Source organism: Neolamprologus multifasciatus, chromosome 13 (assembly GCF_963576455.1).
Source record: "Neolamprologus multifasciatus chromosome 13, fNeoMul1.2, whole genome shotgun sequence".
NCBI lineage: Eukaryota > Metazoa > Chordata > Actinopteri > Cichliformes > Cichlidae > Neolamprologus > Neolamprologus multifasciatus.
Genome location: NC_140451.1, coordinates 25,920,414 through 25,940,846, shown reverse-complemented (window position 1 = coordinate 25,940,846; position 20,433 = coordinate 25,920,414). Strand labels below are relative to the sequence as shown.

At 39.6% G+C, this 20,433-nt stretch overlaps 2 protein-coding genes across 2 annotated transcripts in view; one reads left to right on the top strand and one right to left on the bottom strand.

Annotated features, from left to right (window-relative positions):
* The window catches only part of anapc1 (anaphase promoting complex subunit 1), a 155,367-nt gene that overhangs the window by 88,097 nt on the left and 46,837 nt on the right, over positions 1–20,433 (bottom strand). The window contains exons 46-52 of the mRNA XM_085183667.1: positions 12,934–13,011; positions 11,516–11,583; positions 11,227–11,365; positions 9,982–10,068; positions 6,079–6,174; positions 5,236–5,425; positions 237–368 (exon numbers count right to left, since the gene is read on the bottom strand). Of these exons, the coding sequence (XP_085039793.1) occupies positions 237–368; positions 5,236–5,425; positions 6,079–6,174; positions 9,982–10,068; positions 11,227–11,365; positions 11,516–11,583; positions 12,934–13,011 (790 nt within the window). The remainder of the gene's footprint in view (positions 1–236; positions 369–5,235; positions 5,426–6,078; positions 6,175–9,981; positions 10,069–11,226; positions 11,366–11,515; positions 11,584–12,933; positions 13,012–20,433) is intronic.
* On the top strand, positions 14,020–17,315 carry LOC146505668 (uncharacterized). The gene has a single exon (XM_085183668.1). The coding sequence runs from the start codon at positions 14,154–14,156 to the stop codon at positions 15,114–15,116; it is 963 nt and encodes a 320-aa protein (XP_085039794.1). The 5' UTR covers positions 14,020–14,153; the 3' UTR covers positions 15,117–17,315.

The window sequence follows — 20,433 nt, the reverse complement described above, 5'->3', positions numbered from 1 at the left end:
CTGCATGTGAAAGAATAAAGCCTTAAACAAGTGTACAGTTTTCATCATATGAATTTTTTTGTACAATGGTTTCAAGTTCTGTATGATCATGATAGTAGAAATGCTACTTTCCCCCTCTTAGTTACATTGTAGCAATCTAAGTCATGGAGGTAAATTCTTGATGCTGTCAACAGCATGCTGGATGTTTACATGCAAATGTACAAATGCAGTTTCATGTGAGCGTATGTTTGTCTTACCCTCCAGCTGTGTGTGTGCGTTCTTGAGGTAGGGGATTGACCGGTACACCAAGAAGCAGGCCAACATGATCGATTGGGTGTCCTTTGAGAGTGCCTCTCCCTTCATGTAGGTCCTCAACACCGAGCTGTTTTCTAGGAGAAAAAACAAAGATGAGACGGAGATATTTTTTTAATTTACATTATTTTTTTAAGCTTATACAAAAATGCCCTTTTCCATTCTTTATTTCTTTCTTTTTAAAATGTGTCACAGTACCAACACAATTGTACTATTAATGTTTTCCAAATGTTTTGAGTATGTTGAGACTAGTAAATAGAATAACAAAAAACTAATGCTGATACCTGTCATGTTTTTGTCTTCTTTGCTCATACATGGTAGAGTGAGCCAATGTGGATTTTGGGATAGTTTTCACTATCCCAAAAGAGGATATCCGCTTGTTAGGCCAGACTGACGCTTAGCACTAGTGATCTGGCGAAAGCCAAGGACTTTACGAAGGACAGTTCTGCACTGAAACTGGAGTAATAAAAGGCTGCTTAAAAGCAAAGTAGCAGCTGTTCAACAGGCAGTATTTAAACTTTAGCAAAGGTGACAGCAGATGGAACAACAGACTCATGGTTTGCCCTCTGTGGCATTGATGTTATCAAGTACATTTTGTAAAAACAAAACAAAACATTACTCGTTGCTATCTGGAATGTGCATTGTGTCAGCAAGCCATGTGGCAAATATGCAGTTCTGCAAATTTGCTGCATGTGGCATGCAAATTCACCCCTTGACTTACTTTCAAGCAAGCCAATTTACCTCAAAACTATGTGATCATGTCACAAGACTGTAGAAATGTGTTTCTGTCCCCAGGCTATGCACACATCCTTAAATATATTTCAACAGGAAATGGCCCTGGTGACTTTAAGGGTGGAAATCTCCATCTCTCAGAACAGTTATGTGAGAAAAGGTCTCAGGAAAATAAGTCCTATGCTGCTGAATTTCCTTACATTTTCTAAAAATAATAATAATAATAATAATAATAATAATAATGGATTGCATTTATATAGCGCTTTTCGGGGCCCTCAAAGCGCTTTACAATACCATTATTCATTCACACACACATTCACACACTGGTGAAGGCAAGCTACAGTTGTAGCCACAGCTGCCCTGGGGCAGACTGACAGAGGCGAGGCTGCCATATGGCGCCATCGGCCCCTCTGGCCATCACCAGTAGGCAGTAGGTGAAGTGTCTTGCCCAAGGACACAACGACCGAGACTGTCCGAGCCGGGGCTCGAACCGGCAACCTTCCGATTACAAGACGAACACCCAACTCTTGAGCCACGATCACCCCAAAAACGCAATTCAAAACTAATCTTTAATAGATAATGGTCCCTTTTAGTATTGCATGAAATTCAAAGAATCCCATTGGGAAATATCTGTGACTTCTTGTGTATCTCAGTATCTTTTATGAATGAATTCACTGCTGCATGCAGTCACTTCTCAGAAAGGGTTGAAACAAGAATCATAAAAATAACAAGCAAGCTCTTGATACATATTTCATTCATGGTTGAGTTCCAGAGAACTTCAACATTCCCGATACTTGAGGTCAAGCTAGTTTGGATTTCCTTTCGGCTGTCTGCCACAGGCGAGAGGCGTCACAAAACATAAAAGTAAAGGCATGTTTGAATTATTTCATGAATGCAGTCCCATCCAACTACTTCACCTGTTTCCCACGCTGCTTATTGTGCATTTATTACCATGTGGGTGTGTTAGTGTACTTGTGTGTGCAAATTCTGTGATGGAATGTGTGTTTGTTTAAGTATATACACAGGCTGGTTAACTTCTAAACTATGACATTAATGTGCTACACCCGTTACAGGAAAACAAGCTGAAACACATCCTGCCTGTGAAATACTCAGCATGTGACACTGCTGCTCAGCAGAACCAACTCTTTGTCACATGCAGGCAATGCAAAAATAAATGCTCACTAGATCTATATCTATTATCTATCTATACATGTTATGTGTTCACAGAGTCTATACTTGCTGATATTAATGCATCTAATGTCAAGCTTGCTTATCAGTAGAAGAAAAACTGATTGCTTTTGAACAATGTCTAGCTAACAGCTGACTTTCCTCAGCTGACACCTGTCATATGGTGGCCTTCTGATTCTCTCTCATACAACTTGTCACATTGTCCTTAAAGTGGACTATTGCGCCAATCTCCTGCTCCACTCAACTCTATTTTAAACTAACAGAACAATATGAAAACAAAGGTCACCCACAATATTAGAGAGAAAACTGCACCAATCAGATAATCCCCTATGCACAAGCAGTAGGCAACAGTGAAAACAACCCCCTTTTAATGACGATGCCTGTCTCCCAAATTATGGGAGACTGGCAGCTGGTTCCACATGAGAGGTCCATAATAGCTGGAGGCTCTGCCTATGATTTTACTTTTAGAAGTTCTAGGAGCCACAAGTAAGCCAGCAGTCTGAGAGCAAAGTGACGGGAAAATAAAGTACGAGGAAATCTTTACGATATCATGCTGGCTGATTATTGAAGACCTTGTAATTGAGAAAGATTTTAGATTTAACAGGGAGCCATAGAAGAAAATCCATGCTCTTGCTCCGTTATTTTGGATCAAGGCTTTTCAGAGAACTTTGAGAACAACCTGATAATAATGAATTACAATAGTCCCATGAAGAAGTAATAAATGTATGTTTGTTTAAATAGATGTTTCTAATTTTAGAGAGATTGTGTTGATGAAAGAAAGCAGTTCTGTATTTTTACTTAATGTGAACACTAAATGACATAACCTGCTCAAGAATGACTCCAAGATTCTTCACAGTTTTACTGGAGGCTAAGGTGACGGTATCCAAAGCACACCAAAAACAGAGAATGCTGTTCGATTAGTTTTCTATGATTCACAATTCTAAATAATCTAAACAATAATATTTTGTATACTAGGCCCTTGCAGGTCCTCTTCCTTTTAATCATTTTTTCTGATTGGCTGCCCTTCATAAATAGGTGGATGTGGCTGCTGTACTCACAGTTAGAGCTGTCTCTGAGATGACCATATTAAGAAAATCCTCTTTCATTAAAAAGTTCAGGGCAAAGTTAAAGAGGCAAGATTTAGATGGTTTGGACATGCGCAGAAGAGGGACTGTGGATATGTTAGAAAAAGGATGAGAAAAAGAGGAAGACCACAGAGAAGATTTATGGATGTAGTGGAGGATAGGGAGTGTCTCCTCCCCTGTCTGTTATGACAGAGGAGGGCGCTAGGGATTGGTTGAGATGGAGGCAGATGATCCACTGTGGCGACCCCAAAAGGAGCACACAGGAGAATAAATAAATAAATGGAGCACTCAGGACCGTCTAAAACCTGAGATCTGAAAAATTCCCCCTGACGTTGTTGATATATATTGTAAGAAACACTTGAAAAAAAATCTATTATTCAATGAATAAGAGACAATTATTAACACCGTTTCAACTCGAAAGAGAGCAGGACCCACAGTGAGCAGAAGTTGTGTTTGCTAAATGTGTTACTGAAAAGGGTAAGACATCTGAGCCTTTGCTCAGCATTCTTTATGTTGTTCTCATGTTGATACCATCAATTGATACCCACATCAGACATCTGTAGCAGCAAACAGCAATCTGTCCCGCATCATGTGCTTTCTTCTACCAATACATTCAGCACAGCTTTACATCTGTTTAAATGTGGTGTAAATGCAACCAGACAAGAAATGCAAACAGATTCTTTGTTACACAGCACAGAGGAAAGTCCCATCTCTGTTGGTCAAGAATGTATTTGGAGTTGAAACATTCCTTTCTTAACATTTTAACAGCAGTGCTTTGGGTAAAAAGAATTAGGTACAGATGTGATCTTTGCAAGACAGATGTTTGTGCAAGCAAACACCAAAAACCTCAACTCAGGAACTGACCTGTTAGCACATAAAGAACATCAGCTTTTTTGGGGGGGTAGGGTGTACTTGTTATACATAAAACAGTTTTTATACATGACTGCAATGCACCCTGAGTGTTTGATCCAGGATGAAATAAGTCATTTTTATTAATTTTTATGATTGTCACATCTCGATTAATCATTAACTTACACTAAGTGCAGATATAGTTAGTGACCTTGGGGTTTAACTGCTAAAATTTTTTATCAAACACTATCAATTAGTCCTCTGTGACCTGACTAGGCTATTTTTAGTTTCAACCTGAGCACAGACTCTTTAGTTTAAAGGTTTGTAAGATTTAACCTCTCTTCATTAATCCTTGAATTACCCCTCTTACAGTTAGTCCCACAATTTGTTGAATGAAAACCATTTTTGTAGTTATGCCTCTGCACACAGTCACAGTGGATTCCCTTTCCCCTTAAATGCGCTGCTAGGTGTTTACTAACCGCCTTTAGCAAATGTGTGTTTGTGGGTCTGTATGTTCAGTTTTGTCTTCAATAACTGAAAAGCATGCTCTACAAGGTTAAGATCAGATGACTAACTTGACCATTGAATAATATCGCATTGCCTTGAGAAAGTCTTAGATTTCTCTTGCTTTATCCTTTGGGTCAGGTCATCCTGTGCTTTGGGTTATGATATCCTATGGTTCAGGTTATTCTTTCGAGTATAGCCCTATTGTGAAGTTGTTGTTTTTTCTTAACCACAGAAATAATTCCGTCATTATGTACTTTAGTTATCTTCTGTGCTCTTTTAGGCCTATTGCTAGGGTGTTGCTGAGGTGGCCAGTGCATTCATCTGTTTAAAAAATGCACCGGATTGATTGTCTGATCACTCCTAAAGTGGCTCCTCTCCAATCAATTTACTCTGGTTTCTCAGTCTAAAGATGGCCTCCTTCATTTGAACTGATATCTCTTCATTTCTTCTTCTATTTCAATGAAAAATACAAATTCAACACTTGTGGTGGTTTACGGAGGAAAAGCTGCAAAATGTGTCTTTGTCCAAAATAAAACTATGGACCCAATTAAAGAAAAGGTCTGAACATGTAATCTCTCTTTACCTTTGAGCCAGCTGTCGAGTGTGGCATCCACCGCATTCTTCATGACCGGCAGAAATTCAGAGGTAAGCAGGGTGTCACGGCGGTTCGCAGGACCTCGCTGCATCCTGCTGTCCCACAATTCCACTACCAGACGCAACTGCCACAAGGGAAAGGTCTGCAGCAAATCACCCCGACGCAGAGCTGACACTGCCTGAGAGACACCAGCAAAGGCAATGTGTTCATGTGTCTCAACAGATGTAGAGCACTTACTGAAGGTCTGTCGGGTGTATCTGCCAGTGGACATTTGAAAACCTTGCAAAATGATTTGATTAGGACATTAGCTTATTTTTTTGTGGTTTGTTAGCCACAGCTTTATTTCTGTATGAATTTATATTTTAAAAAACAAAACAAAACTCTGTACTCCAGGGGAAAAACAGGCTATCAACATTCTGTGGTATGAGACAAAGGAACTTTAAATATAACAGGTAAAACTAAAAAGTAGGAAAGACCACTTAACATTCTAATACACCTTCCAATTTATCTGATATATATACATATGTATGATGTATATACGCACAGTTATACCCTTTTATTGGTCTAGATTTTTGATAACTGTGATTCAAAGAATATTATGTGTTTGTAAATGAATTTTCTAACTTTAAGGTAAATATTTTTTCAGTTCATTTCACTTAGTAATTTAAAACTTAAGCCAATCTGACACACACTAGTATTTCATTTCATGGAATTTCTTTTCTGGAACGTTTGTGTTACTGTTACTTGGTTGTTTAATTGCTTTACAATTGCTAAAATGTACTGACAGGGAAGAGTCGCCTCTTTCTCACATAATCTGTGCGTTTGTGTTACCTGCTCGATGGCAATATACGTGGGCAGCATCTCTGGACACTCCTGCGTCACACATTCGTACAGCATAGCTGAGAACAACACTAGCGTATCTTCTCTCTGCAAAGACAAAACATGGAGTGAGCGTATGGCAATTCGACAAGGCTCAAGGTCTCACAACATCCAGAAAAATATGTCTCCCTCTCAAAAAAGAGATGTGATTTAAGTTCAGACTTCGAAGCTTTACAAAAGATTTTAGGTTTACTAAATATGTGCATTAACCGCTTATACTGTTGGCCACTGAAAAATGTCCATATTCTCCCGTTTGAGAAACCTTTGCATTGTATTTGGAGTATGTTTTGTGTCATTATCCATGTTGTGGAAGTTTTCCATTTAAAGCCTGCAGACAAGCGGTGAGTGGTAACTAACATCCTTTAATTAAAACATGGTCGCTGAACAACGGTTCCATGGATGGGCTGATCACCCCTGAGGGAAAAGGTACCTTTGTCCTACCAGCTGTTGAAGCGGAGAAAATGGAGGATTCACAGAGCTGTGTGTTTTAGCCACCACCGAGACCATCAACTTTGAGACGACTCTCAGTGCCCCCCTGACTGACGTCCCTCCTTATGCATGAGATAGTTGAAATAAAGGTGCTGTTACAACTCATTGTGTCTGCAGGCTTTATTAACAAATTTCCACAACAATCATTTCCACTCTGAAGCACTTTGTTGGATCTGAGCAGAGAATATAGCCCTGTGCACTTTAAAACTACTTCTTCTGTCACATAATCTATAACCACTAGTAACCAAGTTCCTTTGACAGCTATACATGCCTATATGACCATATAACATTGTCCCTACTATGTTTTACAGATGAATTAGTATGCTTCAGATCATAAGCTCCTTCTCCAAACTTTTCTTTTCCCATCATTCTGGGAAGCTAATCTTTCTTCTGTCCAAGGGATGTTTTTCTCAGAAATGTGCAGGCTCTTTTGAGTGTTTTCTGGCTTGCACCTTGTTGTAAACCCCCTGCATTTACATCAATGAAGGAGTCTTCTCGATAGATTTAGTGAAGGGTTTTTCCTTAACTGGCTCACCAATGGATTCCTTCTTTTAAAGGTGATTGGTTTACTTTGACTTTTAATCCTAATGGCCTCTTTCACTTGCATTAGCATCTCATTGGGCTTTCCAGGGCAAAGGTACCAAACGCAAGTTCAGCATTTGGAATCACGGCTATCCCTCCACAGCCTCAGCCTCCTAGTAAATACACATACGGACGTTCAAGATCCTACGTCACTTTGTTCTCAAGTTTCATTCGCATTCACAAGACTTTCAGAAAACTTGACCTCTGACCTCGATCTCGAGGTCGCTAGATCCGAAGATTTTTAGTAGATACACCCGCTGGTATCAATTTCAAAATTGTACATCTCTTCATTGTCAAGTTATCACTTTTACAAACTTGGTTGACCACACCGCCTGCCTGCCCGGTGGGTGACGACAATAGCCCATCAGCCTTTCACAGCTGAGGGGTAAAAATGTCTCGCTCTCCTAAACAATGAATGCAACACTTTTGTTAAAACCCTTGAATTCAAGCTGAAAGCCTGCAATTAGCCACATGTTTAGTGTATTAAAATTGTGTCGCTGTCTAAAATCGTATGAATTTAACTGAAGTTTGTACAAACACATCTTAATCAGTTCCTTATATAGAGGCTGAACACTGATTAAAAACTAAATTCATTACTTTTAAGGCCATCTGTTCATGTTAGGCACACTCTACTGACAAGGAGAAATACGGAGCCTGTTGGGATCTGTATATTTAATATCTAGGCATGGAGCTATTTCACACCACATTAATACCAGACAGCAACAAATCTTGCAATTACACGCCAGAAAACAATTTCCTGAATTTACAGACTATGTTCACATTTAATAAACAAGTAAAAGTAGAAAATGTAGAGGCAGAAATGCTGAGATTGAACTGATAACACTAGACGAACAGCAAAGAGATGTCCTCCTGTTCTTAAATTTAATTACAGAACACTATGCTTCAACATGATTAATTTTCTTCCATTTCACCATGCAAGTTGAGACCAATGACCTCTGTGCAATCTAACCAATTACCCAGATGTGACGAAGCAGCCACTTTACTCAAAATAAGAGTCAAGTGATTAATAAGAAGATCAAGCTGTAGGTAAGCATTTTCTGGGCGTCATTACAGTTTGTTTTTTTTTCATTAAGCTTGTATGCAAACCTGTTTTGACTGAAATATCCTAAAAACTATTCTTACTTTAAAGCCAATCTTTCTGTGATTTCACTTTTTCCAAATTTATTGCTAAAAGTAATGTTAAGTTCATTAAAGGCACATAATGTGTGACTTTGAGGTCAAAATTGAGGTAAAATATAGTACAGATGTTAAAAATGTGCAGGAATGTTAAGGGGTAATAACCTGTGTGAGTTTTGAATTTATTCAATACTTTGCCTTTATGACCAAATATTTGCAAACTAGCAGCAAATATTTACCAATATACTCGACTTAAAAGTAATGAATACAGGAAAAATGCTACTTGGAAAACTTCAGCATATGTGCATTATGCAGACTGGCCTCAGAGGGCCATTGAATGCCTGTTACTCTTGTTGGCATGTTGAGTCAAAGTCAAGGTCTTGAATATTTCCCACATTTCTACCAAGATCTACTGTAGCTGTACTTGAAACTTGTTTTGTGTGTGATTGTACAGACACATTTGTAACATATAAAACACTGACAGAGTCTGGTAAATGCTTCCTATATGCTTTTAATTTAAGCTAATCTCTTCTAAAGGCTGATATGGTTGTTTGTAGTTAGTTTTCCTTGATTTTTCATCTTTATGTTTATCGTTTGCTATAGCGGTTTCCTGAAATTGTCTTTATTCTTAATATAGAGAACACTTTCTTTTAATATATTTGTAACATTATAAAATCATGCCCATGAATAGGTTGTCCTGCACAAGACCTGAATCAGGATACAGGAATACATGGTGTATGAAAATTGTTGTTTATCTAACACAAAACTGACCTATTTGGGTTTTGTCTAACATGAATCTGGGAAGACATTTTATTAGCTTTTTGTATTTTTCCATTGCTTACGTCAGAGCTCCTCCACAATCATGGCTCCTTGTTTACTCTAAAGGGAAGAGGAGTTTTGTTTACAATGTAACTATATTTCATTGCCAACTATGTTAACAACAAAGCTGTGAGATATAAAATGATTAAATTCCTTTGAAAGGTCAGGCATTTTTGCAGTTTTTCTCAAGTTATTGCATTTCAGAAAACTTACTCTGACCTTAAGATCAAGGTGACCAAGAATCAAATTCATCCAAGATTTTTAGTAGATGCACCTATGTTATTAATTTGGAATTTCCTTCTTCAGTTATTGCATTTAAAAGATTTTCAGAAAACCTATTTTGACCTTGAGGTCAAGGTCACTAAGAATCAAACTCCTTCAAGAGTTTGAAGCTCTTGCATCGCCTTGATCTCAGGTTATCGCATTCACTAATATCAGGTGCCAGGAGCCAGCCATCAGCCTTTTACGACTGAGGGGTAAAAATGGTCGGTTCTGTTTTAAAAAAAGAAAAGAAAAAAGGGAAAATGCTGGATGCATCTGGATAAATGAAAACACGTTTTGTTACCTTTTGTTTACATTTATATTCAACACATTTGCTTTAGAAATCTTACAGTAAACCATAACTCACCACTGAGCTGGCATCTCTTAAAAAAAATCTGTTTAAGGCTGAGTGTTTTGCAATACCATTATACTCCTTGTGTTTGTTCAAACCAGCCACAGGCTCTCTGTTGCTCACCCACAACAGTAACATGACTGCAGGGATAAGCAATTATGGAGGAAACCTGCCTTCAGAGTGTATCCGTATCTATTTCTGGATGTAAAACTCACATGTTTCATCCCTTCAGAAGTTTTACAGAAGAGCTCGGCAAAGGAGACAAGAGCTGGCTCAGAGGTGAACGTAGAGATGGCTTCAGGCTGCAGAAAAACATAAAACAATTGTAATATTACTATAAATTAACATATGGAGGAGAAAGAGAGAAAGGGAAGGATACATAAGACAGATAAAGAAGCATTTGAAAGAAGAAGACATTTAATATAAGGAAGGGGCACAAGAGATATGATCTGAAGAAATAAATGAAATCTTATGCAATTAACACTTTTCAAACAAATCAAATTCATCTTAAAGTGTTACATAAACACGAGACAAAACAGAGGAAAAAGAGGAGACTATGTTAAAATTGCAACATTGAAGATCAGAAAGAAAGAGGAAAATAGAAGAAGAAATTGAGTGGGGAGGAGGAGAGTGTGGACAAGTGGAATAAATAGTGTTTGTTTTTCCCCCTCTGGACTTCTAAGTATATTGACAGCATCAGGAAACCAGTAAATAGTCTGTCAACCACACAGCTGCCTACTGAACATTTAGTGACAACCTGCCAAGACTGGACAGAAGCATTCACTGGGGAGGAGGTCAATTCATTTCCAGTCACTCCTATTAATGTGTTTGTCTGTTTTCAAATCAATTTTTACAGAAGGGTTTGTAAGAAGCAAAATGCAATGGAAAACTTAAATTGGTATAGAACCCCCCTGGCTGATGCTCTGGCTGATAGTAGCAAACTTAATCTAATTTTTTTAAAAGGTGGATATTTATTGCATTTAGCACAGTTGCTTCAGAGTTTACAATGAAACAAAATTAATCGGTTAGCACCTATGCTGAGCTTTAAGTCAGGGTTTCTTGTGTCACAAATATGGCTCGCTTTTTCACTAGCTAAATCACCATGGTAACATAAGCTGAACACATAACATGAATGAAAACAGGTTATGTTCAGACTTTCAGATTAATATCAGCTGTTTTTCTCCAATTCTTCTTATTTACAGCATATTTTAAGTGTAATCCTCTGCTGGGAGAATATGATTAATACATAGGAAGTTGCTTACGTTGCTAATATCATGAATGAAGCCCAAATGTAAAGTTATAACAGTGGAAATTACTGTAGTCTGAGGTAACTGCAAATACAACTTCTCTCCGACTGGGGTTTTAGGTTTAGCCACATTACCTAACACAATGAAAGCCTGCTCATGTTGAACTTCCCCTATAATGTTGTTATGCTTTTCAGGTTGGTGTGACAGTTTTACCTTGAAGGCTTTGACTCCAGAGCTGCGGTGGTTGACTGTGGTGGCTACCAGGCTCTTCCAACCTTGAGGGTCATCCTTGTAGGGCAGCTGGCCAGCCCGTAGTTTTACATACAACACCCCATCTCTCGACAAGATGGACCTTAGAGAGATAACAAAAGTAAGATTCGCATTTCCGCCTAAATTCCACTTATACATTTACAATAAAAAGAAGGAATTATGGTCCTTATCATTTAGCAGAATCATTACTGTAAACCTCTACCAAAGTTATACATGTTCTCTCTATACTTGCTTTAGATGCTGTGTTTCTTTGCTGAGGTCTACAGACAGTTCCCAGTAACGTGGTCCTTTCACTTTTACCTGAAAAAAATATATTGACAAAAATTACAAAAAATAGATTTTTCCAGGGTCCAGGGAATGCTTACTGCAATTAAAATGATTTTGGGTGGCATAAGAAATCAGTGCTGTTAATAAGGAGACTGCAAACTTCTATTCTAGAGAACAGCAGATGATGGTAGCAACGGGGTGAGATTCCCATTTTGACAAGGGGGACCAAAGTGTGTGCTCCAGCTATAGGTGGATCACACTCCTCAGCCTTCCCAGGAAAGTCTATGCCAAGGTGTTGGGAAGGAGAGTCTGTCCATTAGTTGAACCTTGGATGCAGGTGGAAGAATGCGGTTTTCTGCCTCGTTGCGGAACCCTAGACCAGCTCTTTACCCCCTTTATGGGAGTTTGCCCAATCAGTCTACATGTGTTTTGTGGATCTGGAATTCGACCGTGTCCCTCGAAGTGTTCCGAAGGGAGGTGCTTCAGGAGTAGGGAGTGTCTGGCCCGTTGCTATGAGCAATTCGATCCTTATACAACCATTGCAGGAGTGTTGTCTGTATAGCCTGCAATAAGTCAGACGTGTGGTTGTTGAACTCATCCATGTCTGCCCTATTCTCAACTATTCTGTTCATAATTTTTTTATGGACAGAATTTCTAGGTGTAGCCAGGTGGTGGAAGCCTTCCACTTTGGGGGTCTCAGAATCTTGTCTCTGCTTTTTGGAGATGATGTGATTCTGTTGGCTTCATCAGGCGGTGGCCTCCAGCTTGCACCGGAGTGGTTCACAGCAGAGTGTGAAGCAGAGTGAATGAGAATCAGCACCTCCAAGTCTGAGTCCATGGAACTCAGCCAGAAAAGGGTGGTGTGTGCCCACTCTGGGTTAGGGACCAGTTACTGCCCCAAGTGGAAGATTTTAAGTATCTCGGGGTCTTGTTCACAAGGGAATGGGAGACTGACAGACGGATTTGTGCAGCGACTGTAGTGATATGGATGCTGTACCAGTCTGTCGTGGTCAAGAGAAAGCTAAGCGTAAAAGTCAGGCGCTTAATTTACAGGTTGATCTGTATCACCTTACCCTATGGTCACAATCTTTTGATATTGACCCAAAATAAAAATGTGGATACAAGCAGTGGAAATTAGCTTTTTCTGAAGAGTAGCTGGCCTTTCCCTTGGAGATAGGCTGAGGAGTTCAGGAGGGTCAGAGTAGAGCCACTACTCCTCCACCTCAAGAGGAGCCAGTTGAGGTGGTTCCAGCATCTGACAAGGATGCTGCCAGGGTGAGGAAGGATGGAAGGATGGATGGATGGATGGGGGAAGTGTAGCAACCCCTACAGGGAGCAGCCAAATAAAGGCAAAGAAGAAGAACAACTATTCTCTGGCTTTACCCGTTTGAGAAGTTGCAGCTCAGGAAGCAAGGTAGGAGCCATCAGTTCTACTGTTGTCTCGCCATACCACTTAGTCTCCTGAAAGGAAGAGGAAATAGTGTCACTCACACTCACAAAGTTCGCCTGTAAGATCTCTAAGCACCTTACAATTGCACCAAAGTGCACTATCACCCTTTTATCCATACAGGGTATTAATACACATAATATTTTATAGAACTGAAACATACAAAACGATACACATTTGATCTATATTTATATTTGATCTATATTTGAGTGTGGATGCTTCATCTCTTTGCTCTTTAAATGCTTTGCTTCTTTTATTGATTTTTATTGATTTTTACGCTGATTTTTCCCTTTTTTCTGTATGAGCTTACCTGCGATAGCTTCTGGACACTTATAGATCATTAGGACTAAAGTGTTCTTAACAGAAACAGCAACATTTTTACAGTTACCTTATCCTCAGTGCTCCGTGTGTCTATGGCCTAGACACAGTTGAAGCCTGATTACAGCGTCTGGGCACCGAACAGCCTCAATAGCCTGGAAAGGTGCTAACCGCTAGGCTAACTAGCAACAAGATGCCTTCCCTCTCCACAGATGACTACCACAGCCTCCTGCAGAAGATTGCAGTACTGGAGACAAAAATTCATCGCTTAGAAGTAAACGTGGAGGTAAATGGACTGTGTGGAAATGAAACAACCTTGCCTTTGATTCAAAACAATGGCGATGAGCAAGCTAGTACACAGCTAAGGAGCACAGATAACATGACCAAGAAAGTAGACTTTGTGCACTATTATAAATCCTCAAGCGATAATCCCCCCTTGGACTGTCTTGGTGCAATACCAAGACATAAATCATGTCTCCTGGAAGGGGGAGGACGTATCACAGGCAGAGCACAGCGAGCTGAAATCTCTGAAACCGACTGGCCTTCACTTCCTACGAGACAGAGAAGCTCTTCTACCCCTGTATACGAGAGGAAACAGGACTGGACAACCGTGAATAGGAAGGTTAACAACAAACCTCCAAAACAACTGAATGTGAAACTACAGAACAGATTTGCTCCACTATCAAAGGACCCTGGAGCTATATCAGACAACCATCCATCTAAAAGTAGCGAAGTAAGGTCTGAAAATCTATTGAAAAGCAAAAGGCCACAGGGAAAGCTAAAGGCTAGGCCTGAAACTCTGATTGTGGGTGACTCTGCCGTAAAGGATGTACAAAGGATGTGCGGTAAGAACACTAAAGTCCTCTGCTTTCCTAAGGATATGGTCAACAACCTGAAGGAGAGAATTCTTCAAATTGCAGATGAATATCCAACTGTGACAAACATTGTTCTGCATACAGGGTCAAACGATGTGTCCAAACAACAGTCGGAGGTTCTGAAGCGGGACTTTACTGGATTATTAAATACTGTAAACTCTCTGAATGCAGCTGTATTCATCAGTGGACCTGTACCGCCTGTCAGAAGAGGAGACGAGAGCTTCAGCAGGTTGTTTGCACTGAATAAATGGCTCATATCAGCATGTACCGACCACTCAGTGCATTTTATCAACAACTTTAATATTTTTTGGGAACGCAGGCATCTGTTTAAAGCAAATGGATTTAATTTTAACAAGTCGGGGGTGAAACTGTTCACCTCCAACTTGTTTTATTCCATACGTCATCCATCTGTGCTTGTTGCCAAGGCTGAGATAAACGAGGAGTTATCTCATAAAAAGGAACAAACAGTACTCCAAGAACAGACAAAGCCCAGCAGAAACCTTGAGGAGGAGCTCCATCTGCCCCCACCCGGGAAGAGCCTCAGAAAGGAGAGACATCTGAGGCAAGAAGAGGGGTCCCTATTTGCCTCCAACTCTCTCAACAACACCAACGACCAGGACCAGGGACCACGATCTTCCCCAGTCCCCCAAACCCATGACAGGCCATCACCCTCCCCCCCCTCCCTTTCTCCCTCCTCCCCACACCTGAAATTCACTGAGGAGATGATGGAGCGGGTCAATGCTGGGCTCAGATCTACCCCCCGGCCCAATCCCTTTTTGTCCCCCATAAACCCCCCACCAGAGCAGCCAAAGGTTCGCCATCGAGCCCCGCCCTCAACAGAGCAATCGAAGTCACATTGCCCAGCCTCGCCCCCCTTAGTTCCTCCTTACCACCTTCATGCCCTGTCTCCGCAGTCTGATGTGTGATGTGTGGAGGGTCCGGGCTGCGAGGATTATGGCAGTGGTGACTTTTCCCAGGAGAAGCTGGGACCCTGTTTACTAGAAGGTTTTAAAATTTCCGTACTTTTAGGTGACAGAAGGAGACATGTGGCCTGGTCAAAACACAGAGAGCTGCACCCTAAAAGATCTTTAAATATAGTAAACATACCTTGTGTGCCACAGACTGCTCCCAAACACGAGGGGACAAGTAATGCCTCTAAAACACTTAAGTTGGCTTTATTAAATGTTAGATCTTTAGCTGGGAAAACATTTTTAATTAATGATTTAATCACTGAGCACAGCCTTGATTTTATGTTTTTAACTGAAACTTGGTTGGACCAAAGTAACAGTGGAGCTGTTCTCATCGAGACGACCCCTCCTAACTACAGTTTTATCAGTGAGGCCAGGGTGAGCAGGAGAGGAGGAGGGGTTGCTGTCTTATTTAATGAATCATTTCAATGTAAGCAGCTATCTCCTGGAAGTTTTCAGTCTTTTGAATATGTGGCTTTAGAGCTGAAGGCCCCATCCAAAGTTGTGTTTCTTAATGTTTACAGGCCTCCCAAATAATGCACAGACTTTTTTAATGATCTCAGTGAACTGCTGTCTGTGATCTGTGTTGATTTCGACTGTGTAATTATTGTTGGGGACTTTAACATCCATGTGGACAACCCTCAGGACAAAGGGACTAAAGACCTGAGTAACACTCTGGGCAACTTTGGGCTGACTCAGCATGTAACAGAGCCCACACATAATAGAGGACACACTCTTGACCTACTGATCTCCAAGGGCCTGAGCATTTCAAAGGTTACTGTGTCTGATGTGGGCCTGTCTGATCATTACTGTGTTTTCTTTGAAAGTAAAATCTCAGCCCACACAAATATATCAACAGCAGTGATCACAAAACGGTGTATAACTGAATACAGTAGTGAGATATTTAACCAGGTCTTCCCATTAACACCTGACCTGTCCAGAGGTTCAATCAATGAGCTCGTCAATAGCTTCAATGCTAAAATGTTAAATGTAATGGATACAATTGCTCCCATTAAGGTGAAGGTTATCTCTGGAAGGAAGAAGTCTCCATGGAGAAACTCCACACTAGTGAAAAATGAAAAAAGAGAGCGTAGGAAAGCTGAGCGCAAATGGAGAAAAACAAACCTCCAGGTTCATTATGACATCTATAAAGAGAAACTTCACAATTATAATTTACAACTGAGGAGTGCAAGGAGGTCCTACTTCTCTGACATCATCACCAAAAACAGTCATAATGCTCGGGTCTTATTTTCTACAGTTGACAGGCTAACAAACCCTCCTGTGTCAGTGGCAGCTGAACTTCATTCGACCATGGCCTGCAATGACTTTGCCAAATTCTTCACAGAAAAAATCCAAAAGATTAGACAAGCAATTGGTACATCAACAGCAGATCCAGAATATGTACTGTGTCCACCGAAAAACTGTTTAAACACCATGAAACAGTTTCACCCGATTAACAGCAAAGACCTGGAGGACATCTTAGGTCAACTGAACTCCTCCTCTTGCTGTTTAGATGTCCTGCCAACAAGTTTTTTCAAAAAGGTCTCAAAGACTTTAGAGTCAGACCTGTTACAGATCGTCAATTTTTCTTTATTATCAGGTGTGTTTCCAGAATCACTAAAAACTGCTGTAATAAAACCTATACTAAAAAAGGACAATCTTGACAAGACACAAATGAACAACTACAGGCCGATCTCAAATCTTCCATTTTTAAAGTAAGATCATTGAAAAAGCAGTTTCTCAACAGCTCAATTACTTCTTAAAACAGAATAACTGCTATGATGCCTTCCAGTCAGGTTTTAGACAGAACCACAGCACTGAAACCGCTCTGACCAAAGTGTTTAATGACATATGTCTGAATACAGACAGTGGAAAAATGTCAGTCTTAGTTTTACTGGATCTCAGTGCAGCATTTGATACAGTTGACCACAACATATTACTCAAACGACTGAAGAACTGGACAGGTCTTTCAGGAACTGTACTAAACTGGTTCAAAACATACTTAGAAAACAGGAAATACTTTGTATCAATAGGTAACTTCACATCTGAGCAGACAAGTATCACATGTGGAGTTCCCCAAGGTTCCATCCTGGGACCCCTTCTGTTTAACATTTACATGCTCCCACTGGCACAGATTATAAAGAACAACAAAATAAACTACCATAGCTATGCAGATGACACACAAATATATATCACAATGTCACCAGGAGACCGAGGCCCTGTACAGGCTCTTGGTAAATGCATTGAGGAAATTAATGACTGGTTGTGCCACAATTTTCTCCAGCTAAACAAAAACAAAACTGAGGTAATAGTCTTTGGCGCCAAAGAAAAACGATTACAGGTCACCAGAGAACTTCAGTCTATACACCTAAAAACCACAAACCAGGCGAGAAATTTGGGTGTAGTGATGGATGCAGACCTAAACTTAGAAAAACACATCAAGACAATAACAAAATCAGCTTACTATCACCTCAAGAATATATCAAGGATAAAAGATCTGATGTCTCAACAGGACCTGGAAAAACTAGTCCATGCATTCATCTTTAGTAGGCTTGATTATTGTAACAGCATCTTTACAGGTCTACCTAAAAAAATCAGTCAGACAACTACAGCTCATTCAGAACTCTGCTGCTCGAGTCCTCACTAAGACCAAAAAAGTGGACCACATCAGTCCAGCTCTGAGGTCTTTACACTGGCTGCCTGTCCGTCAGAGGATAGACTTTAAAGTTCTGATGCTGGTCTATAAAGCTCTGAATGGTTTAGGACCAAAATACATCAGTGACCTCCTGACCCAGTATGAACCTTCCAGATCCCTCAGGTCATCTGGATCCGGTCTTTTATCAGTTCCCAGAGTCAGAACCAGACACGGAGAAGCCGCATTCAGCTTTTATGCTCCTTATATCTGGAACAAACTCCCAGAAAGCCTCCGATCAGCTGAAACACTCAGTTTATTTAAATCCAGGTTGAAGACTCACCTGTTCTCAGCTGCATTTGAATAAAGCACCAAATCCGCACTTAGGCTTAAATTTCAAAACTCACATTTTAATTACTGATTTTATCTACTGTTCTGATTTTATCTGTTTTGATTTTATATACTGTTTTGTTTGTTTGTTTGTTAATTAGTTAGTTTGTTTGCTTGTTTTAATCAATTTTAAATCATGCTTTTTATTTGTTTTTGTTTCTAATGTCTCTGTAAAGCACTTTGAATCACCTTGTTGTTGAATTGTGCTATACAAATAAACTTGCCTTGCCTTGCCTATATTTACACACAATGTCACCAAAAAGTATAGAATAGCAGATTGTATGTGAATGTAACAGTATAACAACATGAGGGACAGCACCCCTAAATTCATTCACTTAAATTCATTTTGAAACAAACCATCTCCAAGTCTGAGTAAGTTTTTACAGATCTTAAAAAGCACATGCACACTTTTACACACACACACATGCACACTTTTACACACACACACACACACACACACACACACACACACACACACACGCGCGCACACACACACTGAGCATTCCACTGTGATTAAAATTTAACTGAGCCATTCTATTGAAGGTAGTCCTGACAAGCCTCCATCTTTCTTTATCTGTGTAAATGCATAAAGAGTTCAATTCAATTCTACACTTCACTGTTTATCTCTCTCAATGACTGTAGAAAACATTTACACAGTCACTGATCTCTCCCAGCAGCAGAATTTATAGATCTTGCAGTTTAAAACACAAATAACAGTTTAATAAGTTTTAGCAACAGTTGAAGATGAAAAGCAAAAGACACACAAAGGGATTAAAGTAATGATTCTGTACACAAATAAAAATTAGGTTCAATTTATCTAGCCCTACAACAAACTGGCAACCAGTGCCTTGCCCTGTTACAGCTGGGATACGCTCCAGCCCTCCATGACTCTTAACTGGATTAGAAGAAAAAAAATGGATGAATGCAAGCTTTTATATGCCAGTTGTTTTTTTGAAATGTATAAATTCCCATCTCTTTGGGCTTCCTCAGCATTTTGTCAAACTACGAAACCAGCAAAGAAAAGATTATAAGTGACTCAAAATATTAATGAAAATGACTACGACTATATGAAGTAACTGAAAAAGGTTTTGGAGCAGACACTATTTGCTGGGCATGCTAAAATTCACTAATGCTAGAGGCACCATGGAGGTTACAAAGAAGGATCTTGCATCATTTCTCCCTTCCTCATTTCATCACTCTACAACAGTACTACTATGACAAAACATATTTCTTGCTCAGAGCGCATAATTTCAAAAGTCACTGGTTTTGCTCTGTAGTCCTTTTCTTAAAAAAAAAAAATGAGTAAAGACTTTTTCCTGACACACCTCTCAACTGATTTCCTCTCATTTTAGACTCAAGCATGTTGAGACCAACTGTTCCAAGAAACCCAATGTCAAATGGTCTGCCTGTGGACTAAATCTGCAGAGAATTAAGTTCTGAAGGAATGAGCAATTGCCAAAAGCAGAGAAAAATGCTCCCCAATTAATCCCAGATTATACTTTTTGTGTGTATTTTACACATTGGTGTAAAAAAAAGTTCTTCTTCTCACTATTACTATTTTTTTATGTTGGTGATCAATTTTGACGATGTATTTTTGATCATATGTTATAGCTAGTTTAGTTTAAAGTATGACAATAACTACACAATGCCAGTGTTGTCTGTCATTTATTTGAGTAAATTCCCCATTACCTATTGGCTTTGTTCCCAAGAGTGTCAAATATTTGCTTTTACAGATATTCCAAAAAAAGCCAGAAATTTCTATGGAAAGTATTTACCTTCACACATGAATGGTTGACAACCATTGATACTGGGAAACGGCACCAATGTGCGTCACTGTGGCATCCTAATAATGCCACAGTGACGTACATAAAATTCTAACAATGTACTTGCTGACACAGAAAACAATTGCTGCTGTGTTTTAACACTAGGGATGTGTGTGTTGCCCTTAATACTAGAAACCTTTTTCCCTTCAAGACTTTAGAGAGGTTTTGCTAAGCAGTTATGCTATTTTCACTTTCTCTTATATAAAACTGAAACCTACACAGTGCTGATACCAGTTTTGGAGAAAACTAAGATGCAGTGCAATGACTTTCCTCCATTTACATGTAACATGTTTAACTAAGAGCACATAGGCAGTGAGGCCAACTTTTATTTAATGAAATTGTCACAGATTAATTTGAAAGCACATTTTTTGTCTTTCAAAATCAAGGATACTTGATCAAAAATAACAATGAGGAAAACAATGAGTGGCAT